General features: G+C 38.2%; 1 protein-coding gene across 2 annotated transcripts in view; it reads right to left on the reverse strand.

The window, feature by feature from the left end:
• The window catches only part of LOC107703241 (adenylate kinase isoenzyme 5-like), a 116,839-nt gene that overhangs the window by 63,759 nt on the left and 34,423 nt on the right, over positions 1-18,657 (reverse strand). For both annotated transcript variants that reach the window (XM_016505789.1, XM_016505788.1), the window contains exon 6: positions 3,438-3,629. In XM_016505789.1, the coding sequence (XP_016361275.1) occupies positions 3,438-3,629 (192 nt within the window). The remainder of the gene's footprint in view (positions 1-3,437; positions 3,630-18,657) is intronic.

Raw genomic sequence — 18,657 nt, forward strand, 5'->3', positions numbered from 1 at the left:
CAATTTGCAAGTCTTTATTTTTGCGACTTAAGTGCGACTTGTGTCCAAGTCGCAGACTCGAGTTTCCATCTCTGGTCCAGGGTATACACATATAATTACACTCTTATTCAAACGAACCCTCATATTTGTGTAGAATTGTGTCTAATTTGGTTATGCTTTCAAAATTGAAACCCCCCCCCCCCCCCCCGTTATATAAAAAAACCAAAAAAAACAAGTGGGCTCCCCCAAAGACCACGGTATAGTTCGAAGACTGGTGTAGAGGTAGGGTCAACAGTGTAATTATAGATGTAACTACAAAAATTAATTACACTTGTAATTACAGGAAGGCATTTTTAAATATAATTACGGTAACACTTTATTTTAAGGTGTCCTTGTTACACATGTTACATGTACTTACTATTATAATAACAATTAATTATGCATAATTACATGCAAGTAACCATAAGCCAACCCCAAATCCTAACCATAACCATATAGTAAGTACATGTAGTTAATTAATATTACTCAGTACTTTTAAGGTGTCCTTGTTACAGTGTAATTATACATATAAGTACTAAGTAACGTTAATTAACTACATGTACTTACTATATGGTTAGGGTTAGGATTTGGGTTTGGCTTATGGCTACTTGCATGTAATTATGCATAATTAATTGTTATTATAATAGTAAGTACATGTAACGTGTAACAAGGACACCTTAAAATAAAGTGTTACCAAATAAAGTGTATAATTACAATGTAAAACATGTACAAAATAAGTGCATTGAACCAAATGATTAATTTAAATGTAAGTAAATAGTTGTTAAAGACACTTAATATAAAGCTGATTCAAGGTTGTTATTGAAGGATAAGGCAGTAAAAAAAGTACATTGGACCCAACAGCAAGCCTGCAATTGGTAGTAAACATTTAGCCAAACACTGCCACTCCAAAAAGGAAGGCAGAAGTGCCAAGCAGCAAAAAAATGACACAGTTCATTCTCAGAATCTAAGAAAAAGGGTGAAACGAAAACTGAACAATGACTGTTTTAGAAAAAAACAACAATTCTAAATAAGTAAATAAATGCTGACATTCCAAGTGGACCTTAAAGAAAAAAATATTTTATAAAAATGTATGATATTTTGTAATCTTAGTATAAGAAATTAATTTAAAGGGACGTCAGTTAATTAATCTGCTCAACCCACTGTGGTTTTAGACAGGAAGTGAATTTAGAATTGATGATATATATATATTTCTCTCACTTCCAGGTCCAATAGGTTTCCCAATGCCTTTTGATTATGAAGAGTAATGTTTGTGTGTCATCTCCCCCGTAAATGCTTCATTTGAGAGTGAAGCGGATCAATGCAGGTTAGACACTGAATTAAAAATGTGCTCCGGTCCGGAAGAATTGCTACCGGGTCGCAAGAACATTCTGGGAAAAATGTGTATAGATAGGCTATGACACACTCTGTTTTGTTAATGATTGTTCTAATTATTCTGTATTTTCTTTGTATGCGATTGATATGGAGTAGCAATTTGACAATTTCATGTTAAATAAGTAAATGAAAGATTGCTCTGATCTGTCACATATTAGGAGTTAAACAGATCGCAGTTGATCCGTAATACGTACGGATGAGACCCTACCGTTTGGCACGCACATGATTCACAGATTAATTTGCCAATTTACACGTACAAGCAATTTTAAACCACAAGAAGAAGAAACGAAAGAGAGCTCAATTCGTTAAGCACGTGCTGTTCTCGCACAAAATCAAAGCACGCCCAAGCATGTTTCAGACAGCGCGGAAATACCGAGTTGCGTATACATAGGCCTACACACATAAAATTAGCCTAGATGTCAAAAACCCTTCACGGCATTGTCATTCTCTGTGCTTTAAATATGTTTTTTCTTGCTTATCCGAAAAAATAGTCCGATCTGTGACTAAAAAAAACCCCACAATATAGTGCGTTGATAATATATAATCCCCCCCCCCACGTCCAGCCGGTCCGCAAGAAGATTTTCCAAACGTAACCGGTCCATGGTGTAAAAAAGGTTGGAGACCGCTGCTCTAGCTTGTTAAATAAGTGGCTCCACTGAGATCCTGTCACATGCTGGATCTAACTGCCTTTAATTTCCGGCCTGTCCCAGATCACCCTTTATGTCTGTATTAATTACTCAGAGTGATAAAGAGCATGTCTTAATGAAACTGACAGCACAGGGACTATGTGGTGGATGTGCACCTGGTCAGTGCACAGTGCAGCACTCAATGTATTTGTTGCTGGGATTTCCAGAAATTAATCTTGAAATGAGCGCAGGTGTATCATATTGCCACTTACCTTTTAATCGTAAATATGTCAAAATGATAACAGTTTAATACGCAAGATAAATGCACATGATCCACACAATGCATGACATTTATCTACACATATGCAAGATACATGCACATGATCCACATGATGCATCTCATTATCTACACTGTAGCCTGATATAATGCACTTTTAATGTTGTCTACTGTTTATAAGGGATAATGTATGGCTTTATTTGCTGCTACTGCTTTGTTCATCCTTCATTGAAAAATAGTTTCATTGGTTAAAAACAGATTTGGTTGCTCAGATTCAATCCTATCCCATCTTCTGTCATCGATTACTCAACCTCATGTTATTCCAAACCCATAAGATTGATCAATGTTTATATGTGAATTAAAATCTTAAATTAAATCTATTCATATTATATAAAGCACCTGCCTCTTTTTAGAAGAGTTTAATTAAAACGCTCAATTCATATGGATTACTTTTACAATTTTTTGAAAACTTTTTGAACAGTGAAAGTTTTGGTCTTTCAAGCGAAGGGACAAAAATCTCTCAGGTTTCATTAAAATTATCCTCATTTGTGTTTCGAAGATGAACTAAAGTCATATGGGTTTGAGACATGAGGGTGAGAAAATGATAACAGAATTTTCAGTTTTGGGTAAACTATCCCTATTCATTTCAGTCTTTCAGTGTTGACATTTTTATTAATGGTGAAAATATTGACAGTCTCTGGATTTAATTACATTGGTGTAATAATGGATTCAAATAAATATATATATATATATATATATATATATATACATACACATTTTTTTTAAGAAGCATCATCCTTTGAGCTTTGATAATTTTTATATATATTATATATATATAATTTTAAATAGGTTGGCCCCTCCTGTATTTCATAATTTTGTTAATTTTCATTCTAAATACTCTGTAAAATCCAATAGATTACCCTCCATAAGAGATTGTGTTGTACATTGCATTAAATGTAAACATTTACATTTAATATTGTACATGGTCCCTTCCAAGTAAATAAAGAAAAAGAATTCTATGAACTACTTGATTAAATGCCCTATCTGATCCTAAGTTTTCCATTTTCCATTTCTATTTGAAGTCTCACTGACTTATAAGCAATATACTCAAAAATGTTCCTCACTGTGACGATGAGGCCTTTTTCTTGGAAGTATTTGACCAGGGGGATGGCGTTCTGTTTGAAATTAGTCAAGCGACGGTCGATAGCTTTAGGGTTGTCATCTGGGCGACCCTGCTGCTCCGCACGCTTCTCCAGACGCTCCTTCAGACGCTGGTTAGAACAGGCCAGAAACACCACCAGGTCTGGAGTACAGATCTACAGAGAGAAAAGGAGGTGAGTGTCTCTTAACTAGTAATCATTTCAAGTTGATATTGATGGGTATAAGCGACTTGTGGCTCAGTGATCTGTGAAGATGTAGCTATTAAGAACCACTCTGAGGTCATACGTCTAACTCATCTTCAAGTAAGATTGCCAATCTAAGATGAGTTTTGGTCATATATTTATAATGAATGAGATTGGATGTGGACCAAAGGCAAACAAGCATACATCAGGTGTCTTAGTTGTAATGTGCGATAACACAGCTAGTTGCATTAATGCTCAATATGCACATATGCTTTTTTATATATATAAAGCTTGGCTGAAAGAGTGTAATTTTATTTGCAGCCTCCTTATCAAGTACAACATGTCAAAGGTCTTAATTGTATCTGCTCGAATAGCATGTCAGCTGTGTTGTTAATTCTTTGCTTGTTGTTTAACTAACTAAAAAGTAAGAAAATTAAAATACAATACACAGAATGTGGACTTTGTCTTTTGTCTATCTGCCAAACTGTCAGCAGGCCTGTATTGACATATGCACATTAAGTGTTAACAAAATGATGACCTCAAAGGACAGATATTTAATCTAAAATGCACTGTCATCCTCTTAAATGCCTGCTGGAAATGGGAATGTGCACATAATTAGAGAAAAAAAAATACAAGACTACAAATGTCAGTTCATAAAAGCCTGAAAGCCTGCCACAAAACAGAAAAGCAGGCTGATTATCTCAACAGAACCATGGCAGGCGAAATGTCAGTGAAAGCTAAAACACTGAAATTATGATTATTATTAGCCATTTAAAATAGAATCTGTTCCTGCAATTCAATCCAAACTTATCTGTAAAATGGTATCTGGATATACCAGAGGTCATGTCATTAGTAAAAGTCAACCAATATGATAACTAAGGTGGGAAAACTGGCCAATAGTCTATATCTATCTATCTATCTATCTATCTATCTATCTATCTATATATTAGTGCTGGGCAACGATAAAAAATTATTATTATTTTTTTATCACGATTAATCACGATTTTCTGCGATTAATCGAGATTAATCGCATTGTTATGCACAAAATTCAATAATGAATTCAAAAGTAGTGTATTGTGCCCTTTTTTCATTTAAAAGTACTGCTATATGAACAAGAGTGCAATAACATTTGGTTTGCAAACACTTTAAACAAATAAGGTGCTTTTTTTTACAGCAGTATTCTTTTTACATAGTAGCAGTTAAAATATTTCTTGTAAATCTCAACTTATAACATTAATGTAATCAAATTAAATATAAAACCAAAGCTATTTGCCACTGCCAGGGCAGAGTTGGATAGAGACTCATGTGTGCGGGATGCGGGAGAATAAGGGTGTATCACACTAGGCAATCTTAACCGTGCCCGAGCTCGTTTGACCCCCAAAGCCCGGTTCGTTTGACTAGTGTGATCGCTCCGTGCCGTGGTTCGTTTAGCCGGCCCTGGCTCGGTTGGAAGAGGTGGGCCAGAGCGCGGTTCACTTGGGCTCGGGTGCGGTACGCATGTAGTGTGAGCGGAGCACGGAACTTCTGATACGTGCAGCATGATTGCATGAACATTTCTGAGCAGCAAAAGTTATAGATCTGTAAAGCAATATATTGTGAGAGGGCTGTGTGTGTTACCGCGTCCCAAATGACTCAAAATAATAAACCACAAAGTTAACAAAATTATGCACTCCACTGTGCTGAGCAAGAGCACTTCTCTGCTGCCTTCACGTGCTATCGGAAACTTCCTATTTCCCACTTGAGCGCTACTGCAGTCTTAGGCCCAGCCCAAATGCTCTCATTGGTTGAGGCGCGTGATGACACCCATCCCAAGCCAATACTGATCAACATCCCACCCCTCCTGTGACCCATGGTTTGTCTGTATCTGTATTCAGAGCCAGTGAGCAACGGACTTTCATAATAATAAAAACTCCGTTAACGATTAATCAATTAATGCGTTAACGCGATAATAGCGCGTTAACTTGCCCAGCCCTAATATATATATATATATATACATATATATATACATATATACTGTATATATATATTAGGGATGTGCATCTCATGACTCAGGCCGATACGATACGCATCTCGTAATCGTTTTTTACCCATGCAAATATGTTACAAACGATGCATCGCGATATAAATGACAACTTGTAGCCGATGCACAAATCTTCCCATCCCTAATATATATATATATATGGTTTCCACTATAATATTAAGCAGCACGACTGTTTTCATCATTTATAATAATAAGAAACATTTCTTGAGCACCAAATTAGCATATTACACAAGTGACACTGAGGAATGGAGTAATGGCTGCTGAAAATTCAGCTTTGACATCACAAGAATAAATTGCATTTTAAAATATATTCATTTAGAAAACAGTTATTTTAAATTGTAATAATATTTCACAATTTTACTGGTGTTACTGTATTTTTTTGGTCCAATAAATGAAGAGACTATTTAAAAAAAAAAATAAAATTATATATATATATATATATATATATCAATCGTAATACCAATTTTGTGAACAAATTAATCTCAAAAGAGTTTTGTAATTATCAAAGAGAATAAATTATAATTAATTTAAAAATGTTATGCTATTACAGCTAAAATGCTATGCTATATCACAGCTATATGTTAATTTTTCAGGTAAACTGTGTTTGCTTTCATGGAACCTGGTAGCAGAATATATAGGTTGCTCTTTTCCATACAACAAAAGCTAATAACGATCCTGTTTAAATCTGGAAACTACGAAGAAATGTAGAATTTTGAAGTGGTTATTACGGCTTTTAAAATTAATTAGAATTATTTAACACTCTGCACTATTTCTACGTCATTTTTCAAAAAGCACATTTGTGATGCTGACCACGTGAACTCTTTGTACAAAACATCTTTATACAAGAGATCAGATGTTCTGGATTCCATAGAAGCATGCATGTTTCATCCTGTGGGACGGTGTGAATTGAAGATAAAAATGTTGCTGGGCCTCAGAGGATTGTCAGAAAATGTCTGGCATCTTGTTTTAAAGGGTTTTACACCTAAAAGAACCGCCAGGGGCCATTTATACCTCCCCATGTGTAATACACATGACAGACTGCCAATCTACCTAACCATGATCGTAACCCTCTGAGAAATGCTCCTGTCCCGCTCTTCTCACTTGTCTCTCTGTGGAATTTGCCTTTTGCTAATCTTCAAAATCTATTAATAGTTTTCTGTTTTTATCTTTTAGTTTCCACTTGTTACCTCAGTCATTCCAGTCAGTCATTATTGTGCTTCTCTTAAATTATCTTCCTTTTTTAGTTTTGTGTTAAATACATCTATTGAAAAGAATAGTTCCCTAAAAAAAAAAACAGCAGGGCTGAGGAGTTCAACATAACAGAACTTTTTATTTTGGGGTGAACTGTTCCTTTAAGTAAGCAGGGCTGAGGTCTCCTGCCAATGCAGTTGAGAGCATTACTATTACGCCCTCAGTCAAAGGACTGTGCTACATGCCAACTACACTAAGAAAACGGCTTGATGAAACAACCTCAGGCTTGTAACACCACATTAGCAAAGGCGCTTTAGTGCCGAAAAGGAAGAAAAACATGAGCACAGTATTTTATTAATTTGACAGTAAAGGCCACTAAAACAACAACAAAGACAACAGAAATACTCTGCTGTCTAAAAGAATAGGTCTCTATGATATGGCTTGTGTTCCACCTTCTAGGGCTGCCGCCTAATTGTCGAATAAACATTAGTTGACGAGAAGAGGCTTAGTCAACCAAATTTTAATTAGACAGTTGGTCGCAGGAAAAAAAGTCACACAGTCTGTGATGGACAGATCGTTAACATGGCTGATATATATTTATTTATTTGTTTTTATGTAATGTAGCCTACAGTAGGCTTGTGCCACTCAACTTGACAACCGCCCCTGGCCGAGTAACACATACGGTAGTATAACACTTTTTTTTTTATGTAAATGCTGTTTTAGGTGAATATTACAACACGACTTTAGTACAAAATATTGTTTACAAAAGAAATACCAGGTTAGCAATTAAATGTTAAATCGTGACCATGGAAACGTTTGGATTCGTGCCGAATGAGAGAGGTACGTGAGCCCATAAATTTAAGACATACTGTACATCTGTTTTGTATACTGTTTTGTGATCTGGCAACCCTATTTTCCACAAATTTAACCGTATTCCATGAGTTATTTCACTGGACATGGAATCTTTTGTTTTTTTCCCAAATCTTTACTCACGTCTCACCCATTTTCTCAGTAGATTATAAATGTTTCTTCCTTTCGTTCTTTACAATGCAAGTCAATGGGGCACAAAACAAGGGTGGTGTTTCTTTTGTGTGATATTGACAGTTGACAACTTTCAATTTTCAGCTGACAGATGAAAAAACTTGTAGATTTATAATGAGGGTGGTTTGGGCTGCTGACTAAACATTTTCTATAGTAAGTAGTGAAAAACAGTATGTGTAAAGAGTAGTATGTTAGAATTCACAGAATTCACCCAGATGCCCTACTACTTCCGGCGTGAATCTGAAGTGCGCATCCAACAGACACTTTACTATCGCATGAGGGGATTTGTGAATGGCAGTGAAGCGATGCAACTGATGCTGATAGGTCATGTGACAATGACAACATGGCAAATGTAGTACGTCTGGATTCGTATTATAAAAAACATGTTATTAACTGTCACAAAGTAATTTATATTTAAAAGAAGTACCTACTGTACCCAGAGATTATGCAATTTAAGATGCATATTTAAGTATATTGAAGTTTGATGTTTTGATAGTGAATGGCAAGTTTTGATAATAAAATGTTTGCTACGGATCCATATACAGTGGGTACGGAAAGTATTCAGACCCCCTTAAATTTTTCACTCTTTGTTATATCTGTATTGACTAATTTTGGCTGAAAATTCATAACAATTCCTAATAATGTTAGACTGAGCTTTACCAAATTCAGTTCTATCACCTCAGATATTTTGAGTAGTACACTCTCAGAAAAAAGGTAAAAAATCTGTCACTGGGATGGTACCCTTTAAAACGGTACAAAAATATGCCATTTAGGTACCAATATGTATACTTTAAGTACTAAAATGTATCTTTAAGATACCAAAATACACCCTTTAGGGGTAAACACAATACAAAGGTGTACCTTTTGAAAAGGTGCCCCAGTGACAGATTCTGTACCTTTTTTCTTAGTGTAAATCAAATTTCAAAATAAATATGCATGGTATGTTGAACAGTACTTTTCACTTTAAAAAAATAAATAAATAAAAAAAATGTAACAAGTACTTATACTGGAGTAATAGGTTATTAGAATATCTGTACTTTTACTCAAGTACTTGAATCATGTACTTTGTCCCCCCACTGAGGGTGAGTAAATAACGATAATGGATATATGGATTTGGCTGAGTCAGCTCATGCCACCTCCTCCAGGACTGACATACTGGAATAATATTTAGCTGACATTTGAACAGGCTGGGGAGACAGTGTCTCTCGGCTTTGCTCACAGTGGAGGTATTTGGTAATCCTGTAATGATCGCTGTTAAAGCTGTGGTCTGATCCCCTCGTTCTGCACTTGTCTCAAAATTGGGTTTTAAATCCCTTCATTGCTGCTGCTTATCTCTATTCTGTGAGAGTCAAAGCTAATTCAGTTACTGAGGTTAGTTGTGGCGACACCATTATTGGTTGCCTGGTCACCGAACACACTGTCACACAACACACAGTCTAGGGTCTGTTCAAACCTTTCTCCATCCCACAAACTGACAGACAATAAAAAAGACTCATTGTTATTCATATCATCTCGTGCACTGGTAAATGTGTTGTCGTCTTCTCTGATCCGGCTTTATTGTATTCACTGCTTTCATTAAATCTAAGCTGATCTCATACCCTCCATGTTTGTTCTATAAGTATTCCTCAAAGATTTTTGCCATATCAGAATCTTGTTTTCTTTCACTTTTTCTTTTTTTTCACTTTTTTCAGTTTTTCTTTTTAATGTGTTCAGTGGAGGGTTTCGAGGGAATTACAAGATTTTAATTAATGTCAAGTTATTTTGTGATGCATGTTTGGTATCTTAAAGGGATAGTTCATCCAATGAAAATTCTGTCACACAAAAAAAGATATCTTGATATTGTCACGATCTCTAGCTGGAGTACCCATGAGCTCCGCTAGAGGGCACTTCATCCTGGACTCTTTGCCATTCACCCCAGACTCCATTTCCCATAACCCTTTGTCTGGACACATCATCAATTGCAATCAACTGTCTCTCATTACCTCATCAGTCTACCACTATAAGAATGGCACACACACACTAGTTCATCGCTGGTTATTGAATGTTTGAATATTTTCCTAGTTTCCTGTGTTTTGCCTTGCCTTAGTATTTTGACCCTGGACTGTTTCCTCGATTCTGATTGTTTGCTGCCTGCCCTTACCATTGCCTGTTATCTGGATTACTCTTTAGCTCTGATATAACTGTTTGCTGTTACTGGACCCTGCCTGCATTACTACTCCTTGTTTTTTAAAGCCTGCATTTGGATCCCCAACTCCGCTGTCATCTCGCTCGTTACAGAATAACCAGCCATACCCGGATCCAGCAGTTTTTAGAACATTTCAGGCCTATCATGGACCCAGTGGACCAGCTACTTCACCTTCGGCAAAAGGACCTATCTATCAAGGAGTACGTTCATCAGTTCTGTGAGTTTTTGTACCGTGTGCCGGTATATGATGAGATTTTGTTTAAGGACTTGTTCCATTTTGGACTCAGTGAGCCAAATAAGTCATTGTTACCCGGAGGGGAGTATGATGGTAGTTTGAAGGATTTTATGGACTATGCTCTGTTGTTATGTGGCTCCCTTTCACTGTGGGAGAGACAGAACCTCTTCACAAAATGGCTGCCAGCCCAGAGACTTTCCACACCATGGTCACCATTCCTTAGTCTCGTCCCGTCATGGCCGCCGTTCCAAAGTCTGCTCTCAAGCCTGCCGGCCACTAGTCACCCCAGTTCTCCATGCACAGTATAGTCAGTCTTGGAAATCTACGATGTACTCTCTGTCTTGCCAGTTATGGCTACGGCCATTCTCTGTGTTTGGGCTGCACACACCACTGTAGTTTCCCCAGAGGTGGCAGCCTTCACTGCAGAACCTCCTGAGGTGGTGGCGCCCACTCTACTCCCTGAATCTATTCCCAGGTTTAACCCAGAGAAGGCTCCTGATCCCAAAGTTAGCCCAGAGAGGGTTTCTGTTCCGGAGTCTAGCTCAGAGATGATTTTAGTCCATGACCACTGCCCCATGCTTATTTCTACTCCTGATCTCAGTTTTGTGTCTGCTTCAATATCAGAACAGAGCTTAGTGTTCATTCCAGCCCCCGACTTTAGTCTAGTGAGGTCTTCAGCTCATGAGTACAGTGCAAAGATGGCTTTAGTTCCTGAATCTGCTCCCGAGTCCACTCTTGTTCTAGAGTCTTCTCCAGAATTCGTTGGATTCTCTGAACCCATTTCCGAGCTTCCTCCAGCCCCCGAGTTTGCTCCAGAACTCACTCCTGTCCGTGGGTCCACTCCCGAGTCGACTCCAGTCTACGAGTCTGTCCAAGAGCTCACTCCAGCCCTTGAAGCTGTCCCAGAGTCCGCTCCTGTTCTCCCTGAGGTGGCAACTTCTGTTGCAGAACCTCCTCTGACAGTAGCAGCACTCTTTCCTGAGCTCATGGTGTTCTCTGTCCCCTCTGTTCCTACCACAGACACTATGTTTGAACTTTCCATGTTTCCTGATACCTCTGTTACGGCCGCAAGGGCCATCTCTGAACTCTCAGTATCCATTGAAGGTCCTGTTGCTACCGCTGCAGAACCTCCAGAGGTGGCGGTGGAGCCTACTTATGAACTCTGTGTCTGTCCTGAAGAGGTCATGGAGACCATCAGAAAATCCCGTTATACCAGTCTTGGCATTCGAAACCAATTATGAATGCTCAGCCCTGCCTATTACTGTCGCTAAGACTGCCTTTGAATTCACTCAATGCACTGTCCCAGCCAAAGATGCCTCTCCCGAACTCTCTGTGTGCCCTGTCATAACCAAGAGGATCGTTTATGAACCTTCTGATTGTCCTGTCATGGCCATGGAGGCCATCTGTGAACTCTCTGCCTGTCCTGTTCTAACCAAGGAGGTCGATTCTGAACTCTGTGATTTGTTCTATCCTGGCCAAGAAGGCCGCTCTCGAACTCTCTGTTTACCCGGCAATGACCAGGGAGGTTGTTTCTGAACTCTCTGACTGTACAGCCACGGGCAAAAGGGCTGTCCCTGAACTCTTTGCTCACCCTGTTACGGCCAAAGATGCCGTTTCTGAACTGTCTGCTGGTCCTGTTATGGCCGCTGAGGCCATTGTTAACCTCTCTGTGCTCTTATTTCCATTCCAGCCTGATTCGCCATGGTGGTTCCCTGCACCATCGGTCCAGTCTGTGCTGTGTAGTGGTCATGTGCTCCGCCGTGGGGGTCCTCGTTCCCATCTGCTCTGCTGTGGTGGCTCTCTGCTCTGCCTTGGCTCTCCGCTCCGCCTTGGCTCTCTGCTGTGCCTTGGCTCTGCCTCAGTCACCTGTTCCTTCCCTTCCTCATGGACCTGGTCCTCCATCCATCCCCTTGTTCTGCCTTCGCTCTACCTCCCTCCTGCCATTCACCCCGGACTCCATTTCCCATAACCCTTTGTCTGGACACATAATCAATTGCAATCACATATCTCTCATTACCTCATCAGTCTGCCACTATAAGAATGGCACACACATTAGTTCATCGCTGGTTATTGAATGTTTGAATATATTCCCAGTTTCCTGTGTGTTCCTTGTTTTCCTAGTTTTGCCTTGCCTTAGTGTTTTGACTCTGAACTGTTTCCTCAATTCTGATTGTTTGCTGCCTGCCCTTACCATTGCCTGTTATCTGGATTACTCTTTTGCCTCTGCCTTGGATATCACTGGTTGCTGTTACTGGACCCTGCCTGCATTACGACGCCTTGTTTATTAAAGCCTGCATTTGGATCCCCGCAGTTGCAGTTGCCTCCCTCGTTACAAATATTTTGAAATGTCCATACAATGAAAGTCCAGTGTTGTTAGGATTGATTTTCAAAAGATCTTCATTTGTGTTCCACTGAAGAAAATCATTCAGGTTTGGAACAACATAAATGTGTAAATAATGACAGAATTTTGCTATCCATTTAACCATCAAACTCATTTAAGCTCAGACTGAGTTAATCATTATAATTTATCTTTATTTTATTTTTTTTCAATCATCCTCGCACATCCTGACTTACAGTCAAACCAGCACTCTTCATCACAGTTACTGTGTGTTGTTTTAACAAAATTCTACATAAATATATACATAATTTAGATTATGTTACCCAGTTCCACAGTGGCCAGAGTTGCCATATGGAAACATTCATATTTTCTCAATTTACTATACAGTACAATATTTTAAATAAAGTTAATCAATGAATCCTAAACTTAACAAATATGCCTGAAAATGTACATAAATGTGTATATGACTATCCTATGTTATTCCTATGCTTGTAGCCTTATTTTGTTTTTATTTGGACTTTTAGTTTGTAGTTCAGTTCATGTTTCTATGGTTCTTGTTTGTTGCGATTTTATTTTGTTTTTTTTGAGTAAACTCACCTGTGTCTAGTTTATCTCCTCATTTACTTGTGTAATTATACATTTTTGTTTCTTCATTAGTTTTTAACAAATGCTCAAGTTTTGTTATGTTCATGTGTTCCTACATATGGATGGACGGTCACGTGTGTACTTTTGCTTTGTTTTTAGTATTGATGTTTTGGTTTTGTTTGTTGTTTTTGCTTTACATTCTTAATAAACTACTGCTTGTATATAGATCCTCCTCAACTACACTCTTTGTCTCCAGCAAAATGTCATAGTCTACTAGCACGATTTGAGGGCACTTGAGTATGTGTCTCTCATGTGAGGAAAAAGCCTTGGAGAGAAAATCAGATGTCATTTGTCTAAGTAACAGCACATTATTGGTTTCTTTAAGGACTGACATTCTAATTCGTATAATGCAATTTGTTTTGTTTTAGGTCTTAAATAGCGTGAAAGTCAAGGAAATTGACACTGCCATTTGGTAAAACTATACAGAGGATTACATAACTTTTCTGCCTGGTTTGACTATTAAAACTAATATTCAATCGTGTAACATACTGTAATGTTTGAATCGGACTCTTTCATATTAAAGAGGCTTTACATAAAAAGTAACTTAAAGAACGTGAAGTACATGTTTAGCCCATTTAATAAAACACGGTGGTGAGAAAAGCTGAAAGGCTGTGCTGAATGCCGGCTGCTGTGCTGGCCGACTGCTGTCTGCTCCCTAGAAGGTCTACGAGCTGCAGGCTGGGATTTTTTTTTCTGGCATGCCTTCACTTATAAATCCTCTCAGTGACTGTGCTGGCACCTCTGGAAAAGGCAGAGGTAGAGAGAATAAGGATGCACACAGGGGAATCAGTGCCTGAATCTGGGTCCCCATTAAACCGTGACAGCCAGCAGGCAGAAAGTAAACTAATTAATGCAACAGTAAAACCAGCCATCACTGAACATTTACTTTTCTAATATACAGGAACTTAATGTAAAATGGCCAAGTACAGAAATGAACTTTTCCATTAAGGGGAGATATTTGCCCACTTAAATTGATTTACAGGAGCAGTTTTATTCTAACATTATTAAATGCATGCAATTATTGAAATGAATCCATAAATGTAATTACAATAATAAGACACTACAGCACTTTTATCAGTCAAATGAAATACAAAATCAATCTTTGCACTGCAGAAGTGACACAGAAGCTGCATCTGAAGTGGCATTTAGTCTGTATTTAATAAGACTGTTTAATGCTGTTCCGAGGTGGCATGGATGCATTTACATTAATTAAAAAAACACAAATTCATACAGTATCGGAACACTAGTGTGTTGCCTAGAGATGTGAAACAGTTCTGTTGTGTTTTTTATTATGTCTAAATCTAAGCCACTTCATATTAACTTCTAGTTTACTCTATACTATATCATGTTATGAATGTTATGTAGAAGAAAAACAAAGGAACTCATACATGGACATTTTGTGCACCCATACCTTGGATTTTTGGGGGTATTTTTATTCAGTTTGGTTGAATTTCTTCTCTGAAAAGGGTCAGAAATTAGCGTATTCCCTAACAGCCATAGTGGCTGAAGAACCTGCAATTTGATCATTTTATTAATCAAATTTGTGTAGTTTTAGCTGAAGGACCTATTTCTACCTGATCTGACTGGACTGAAAAAATCCTATTAAAATGAAAATCAATAGTGCAACCTAGCATTATCAGGTTGATTCAGTAATATTAAATATTTTGGACTTGGCAGTTGGCATGTCCACATCTTCACAACTGTATCATCGATTTGCGTAATTACCCACTCGACCGTGAGAATCAAGTCCATTAGCTATGCCAATTCTGATATGTTATATTGCGTCTTCAGTGTTGCCTTGCTTTTGAACAAAGGACAGACAAGAACATTGTGACAATCCCTGAACATGATCGGAGAAAAGCTAACTTGCTTCTGTCACGAATCCTGTGCCTGCCCTTCCGTTCACTCACCACCAGAGATCACCCGCTCATTATGATGGACTCTTGCACCACACTACTATTGCACTTCACACATTTCCCATCATCCATTACACTGATTACACACACAGCTGCAACCAATCAAACACCCTACATAAGCCATGGACTTCCTCTTTCTCACTGCCGAGTATTGTTTGCGCATATCGTTAGGTTAGTGGTAGCAACGTTACGGAGCCCTTTTCCTAGTCTTGTATTTGTTCCTAGTTCTAGTCTAGTCTTGCCTCATTGTATTATATGATTGCCTGGTTGCCTGATTCTCTGCCTGCCTTGGATTTCTCTCACCTTATTGTTTGGACTTTGTTTGTCCCTTTACTGGACTATCGCCTGTTTGTGGATTACCCATTTGGCTTGCCCTCTGGATTACGTTCGCCGATCGAAGACCGTCGCCTGCCCTAGGAATACTCTTTGCCTTGCCTGTGATGTACCTGTGTTGTTGTTTGACCCTTGCCCGTTTTTTGACCACGCCTTTGTAATAAAGTCTTGCACATGGATCTGCACATCTGTGTGAAAATGATGCAATCGAGTCTGGTTAGGACGCGGTGTTACATTTTGTCCACCAGTGTGATAGATAAGCAAAATTACCTGACATGTAAAGTAGTATATTTTTACTTTTTAATAAATATTTTAATGTACACTATACATTTTAACTGTAATGTGTTGTCTAATGTTACATTTAACATTAATGTTTTAAATATACTAAATTACAACTTCATCTTTACAAATGTGTAATTACAAATATATTTAAATATATTTTCAATAGAAATTAAAGTATATTTGACAGTACACTGTAAATATATTTCAAACACAAAGAGAAGTAATTATGAGCTTAAATATAAAAATGTACTTAAGTCCTTCTTTACTTGGTCAAAAAAGCACTCTTAACTTCAAACAATTGCATTTAATATACATTTAAACTATTATACATTCTCATTAATTGTAAATAACATGCACTTAAGTGTCCGAAAACATTACATTACATTTACACTTAAGTATATTATTTTAAAGTATATTATTTCCATAGTAAGTACAATTTTAAAAGTATGCTAAAGGTTATTTCTTTTTCATAAGGATATAGTTGGTGAATAAAATCAGTTTTGATGTTATAACCACTTATTTTAGATGTTACCACTACACTCATTTTTGTTGTGGTGATGCGATAAGTAATGTAAAATATGAGTTTTTGTCCTAACCGTCTGCGACCATGCGGTGGGTAACATCAAATATATATATATATATATATGTATATATATATTGGCTGGTGATTGTGATGTGTCAGTGTGACAATGATGCAATCGAGTCTGGTTAGGACGCGGTGTTATATTTTGTCCACCAGTGTGATAGATAAGCAAAATTACCTGACACTGCACAAAAATACTTGAATGCCATTACATGCCATACCTGCAAAAGAAAGTCAAGCAGATTGTGACATCATGAGGTCATTTCTGAGAAAAGCAGACAGTGTTGCAAATCTATTTTCTGGCAGCAACAAGTTGCTTTCCTCACAGCTCGCTGCCTACGTTAACGCACCTCTTAGATAACTGGTGTGAAATGAGGAAGGCTGGAAACAAGTGTGAGGGATGGAAAGAGACAGAGAGAGAGAGATACGGAAGCATATCTGATTCTTGGTACTCATTAAATTTTACTGCTCATGTAGACAGACTGAACTTGGTTATCACATCATTCGCAGCCTGAAAACCACACTATGTGACATTTGCAGGTGGTAACTTCCACCATTTTCAGATCCGGACTAGCAATATTGTGTTTATGTAAAACTTAAAGGTTAATTTGAGACCGACAGTAAGTGCGGTGAAGGGTAAGGGGCAGCCAAGCTTTGAGTTAGCCGTAATAGCTAACATACTACGTCCTAAACCAGCTGTCTTACAGGAAATAGAAAAAGTGTGAGAATACTGTAAGCTAATTAGCCATGATGAAACTTGAAGGAAAAGGCTGTCACATTTAGAAATGAATGTGCATTGACACCTGCAATTGAGAACTGTCACATGATTTCCTCTTAGCGAGGCTGACATTAGCTCCTTTTAGACAGGTTGACAGACATTAATATACACCTGCCATTGCATGAGTCTCATGGGAGTCAAATGGTTCCTGTGAAAAACACAGGGAATAGAGAGTTTCAAGTATAGGTTTGAGATCTGGTGTGTATTACACAGACAAGTCACTCATGCAGATGTGAATCAACAGGGTGCAAAATATCAGTTCACAACCCATTCTTTTCATCACAGGTTGCCAAAACTGTCTCAGTGTTTTGTCAGAGATAGATTTGTCTGTGATCATAACCCATTGTGAAAAGAAGTGTGCTTAATTGTATTGAATGTATACACTTGTAGTGTACTTCAAATCTTAAAAGCATATTTTCTAAAAAGCAACTGTACAAACAGGTTTTCTGTAGGAATGTTTCTTCAAGTGTCTTGTTCTTACTGACACACCACAGCAAAAGATAGAAAAAGATAACTGGCTTAAAACCATTATTTTGTTGGTGAAAATAACCATAATTAACCATATCTCGAAGACAACAGAATTAATTACATATAAAGATATACTTAAATAATCTTTCTAAAACAAAAAAAGTAAACTGAATTCTGAAAAAAAACCAGAGGTTTTAATTATTGGACCAAAAACCACTACATGTAATAACCTAAAACACTGTCTAACACTTGATTAAGATGGCGCCGCACACGGCCGCCTCAGTGCTTGGCTCTCCAGTGTTTGTACTGTTTTTGTTCGTTTCTCCTGTTTTTTGCTTCTCAAACACGATCAGTTTTACCAGGGATGAACTGCTGAACATTTGGCAGAACACACCACAAAATCTTCTACCGGATTTCGATTATTCGGATGTTTTGCTGAACATTGTAGTTGGCGGAGCAGCGGCGCTGATCAAGCGCTTCAGGACGCACAGACGGGGGAAGAGAGCCGGCGTGCTCGTGAAGCTCAGGCAGCGCGGATTTTGAACGCCATTGCCTAGCATCCATCTGGCAAATCTCCGCTCTCTACCCAACAAAACGGACAAACTTTTTCTGCTTTCCAGGACAAACAAGGATTTTTCAAACTCTGCTGCTCTGTGTTTCACAGAAACCTGGCTGAATGACGCCATTCCGGACAGCGCGCTACATCTGCCCGGCTTTCAGCTGTTTAGAGCAGACCACGACGCAGAATCAACGGGGAAATCGTGCGGCGGCGGGACATGTTTTTACATCAACGAAAGGTGGTGTACAGATGTTATAGCGTGTTTGTGGACTTCAGCTCGGCATTTAAGACTATCATCCCAAACCTCCTCCCGCCCAAATGAACTCAGCGCTCCGTGCCCACCTCCATCTGTCAGTGGATCAACAGCTTCCTGACAGACAGGCAGCAGCTAGTGAGGCTGGGCAAA

Source organism: Sinocyclocheilus anshuiensis, unplaced genomic scaffold, assembly GCF_001515605.1.
Source record: "Sinocyclocheilus anshuiensis isolate Anshui unplaced genomic scaffold, SAMN03320099.WGS_v1.1 scaffold542, whole genome shotgun sequence".
NCBI lineage: Eukaryota > Metazoa > Chordata > Actinopteri > Cypriniformes > Cyprinidae > Sinocyclocheilus > Sinocyclocheilus anshuiensis.